The sequence below is a fragment of the Aplysia californica genome, unplaced genomic scaffold (genome assembly GCF_000002075.1).
Source record: "Aplysia californica isolate F4 #8 unplaced genomic scaffold, AplCal3.0 scaffold01064, whole genome shotgun sequence".
Lineage (NCBI taxonomy): Eukaryota > Metazoa > Mollusca > Gastropoda > Aplysiida > Aplysiidae > Aplysia > Aplysia californica.
The window spans coordinates 126,882-129,207 of NW_004798334.1; the positions used below are offsets into that span (position 1 = coordinate 126,882).

General features: G+C 41.9%; 1 protein-coding gene across 1 annotated transcript in view; it reads right to left on the reverse strand.

Annotated features, from left to right (window-relative positions):
• The window catches only part of LOC101845892 (titin), a gene marked incomplete at its 3' end in the record, with an annotated part of 47,551 nt that overhangs the window by 32,596 nt on the left and 12,629 nt on the right, over nucleotides 1-2,326 (reverse strand). The window contains 2 exon segments of the mRNA XM_035973220.1: nucleotides 634-754; nucleotides 1,814-2,006. Of these exon segments, the coding sequence (XP_035829113.1) occupies nucleotides 634-754; nucleotides 1,814-2,006 (314 nt within the window).

A 2,326-nucleotide genomic window follows, 5' to 3' on the forward strand; every position in this document is an offset into this window, starting at 1 on the left:
CAACAGAGGTCTCCCGCCTCAAAATAAATGTCCTTAAAAGGAAATTGGTCAACGTTTTATGGCGGACGACGGATCCTCCTACCACCCCACCCCTTCCCATACACTTACACACACACACACACACACACACACACATACATACATACACACACATACATAAACACATACACACACACACACACACACACACACTCACACACATACATACATACACATTTAATTAAACAGATACAGTTTCATGCTGTCTCGAATGTTTGGGAAAGGGATGAAACAGCACAGAGCATCACACAGACAGGAGCCATGCACTGGAATCAGTCATGCTGTCAAATAGCTAAGGATTTATTCCACTACGCCCTGTCTCTTTGCTCTATACCAACGGGGAAACTCAAGTTCCAGAAAGCCCAGTCTGGGATTTGAACGAGGGCTATCCGCATCGTAGTCCAGCATGATACCAGTTGGGCTAACGGAATGCCCCTCTCACCCCCCCCCCCCACCAATAACTCCCTCCCCTCTTATAAAAAAGCAACAAACAAACAAACAAACAAAAATAGACCCGTGAATCAGAAAGACCAAACAGCACGACAAGACATGCGCAGACGCGACAGTCAAAGGGAAACAAGCCACACAACTTACACTTCCGTCTGCAACACGCCCCGGAAGTCCACCTGCTCCTCTGTGGGCTGAGTCTCCTCGCTGACCTCCACAACAGCAGCGGTCAGCTGGTCACGGAAGTCTGTCTTCTCCTCTTGGGTTTCTGGGGAAATAACACACAACATTACTCCTCTCCGGATGTCCATCAATATAATAATAATAATAATAATAATAATAATAATAATAATAATAATAATAATAATAATAATAATAAAATACTACTACTACTACTGCTAGTAATAATAATTATAATAATAATAACAATAATAATAATAATAATAATAATAATAATAATAATAATAATAATGATAATAAAATACTACTACTACTACTACTAATTCTAATAATAATAATAATAATAAATAGCATTTGTATAACGCACATCCCCGCCCAACAGCAGGCTCTATGCGCTTTACACTATATTATTACCCCAGCAGACCACAGAACACTCCGAAACATTCTCAGCTTCCCGTGAAGCATACAGTGCAAGCAGCTGATTAAGCGCTCAAACACTAACAAACTGACAAGATCTTTCGCTGTCTATAGCCGGGTACCCATTCCCACCTGGGTGAAGTGAGGAAAATTCGTGTAAAGTGCCTTTCCCAAGGACACAACGTCGGGTCCCTGACGGGATTCGAACCCACGACCTTACGGTTGCGAGTCCGAAATCCTAACCACTAGGCCACCGACGCCACCGAAAACATACACAACATTACATGTACCCCTTCCCGGCCGTCTACCAGTGTCAACGATGACTATAGTGCAGTCAAAAATTCGTGGCGCAACTTATTTTCAAATATCTCCTCAACTCTCGAATAGAGGTTCTCCAATTTTTGCACAGTGACTTGCATTAATTTGTCTGAACAGATTAACCTTTTTGTAAACACCTGCAAGCTGTATTCTAGAAAATTCCTTAATAAATACTAATAAAAAATCCAAGTGGGTGGTTTCTACAGATTTTTTATTTAAATGTTTACAGCTGGGGCAATATAGCTTTTAATAGCAAGTCGGTCAGGTTTTTCTAATCGGGAAATTATGCTTATTGAACGCATGTTTGAGAGCCATTAATGTAGAAATGTGTTCACTATAACAATGATTTCTATAAACCAATTACTCATTAGCGATGTCTATCCAAGTTTTGAGAAATGACGTAAGCACTCACTATTGACGATGAGAGACACTGTCACGCTCTCCTCTCCAATGTCATTTGAGGCCGTGACCTTGAAAGTGCCAGCATCCTCTGGTGTGACGTCAGCCAAGGTCAGGCTGGTCTGGTAGGTGTCTCCTTCCGGAGAAAAGGAAGTGGTCACTCTCGAGTCTTCTTCGATCGGTTGGTTGTCTTTGCTCCACAGAATCTGAACACGGACAGAATGCGCACATGAAAGAACGGGTAAATGTTTTAGTGTGAGTCCATCGTTTGAACGATTGTCTATGTTTTTAAAAACAAGTTTTAGTAGAGGTTTTACGGCGCTTGCAACTACATAAGGTCATATGAGTGCCGAAGATTAGAGATTTCACGACCAAAGTGAAATCAGGTTAGGACAAACAGTGTCTCTCTCTCTCTCTCTCTCTCTCTGTCTCTCTGTTTCTCTCTGTCTGTCTATCTGTGTGTCTTTCTGTCTGTCTGTCTGTCTCTCTTTCTCCCCCTCTCTCTCTCTCTCTCTCTCTCTCTCTC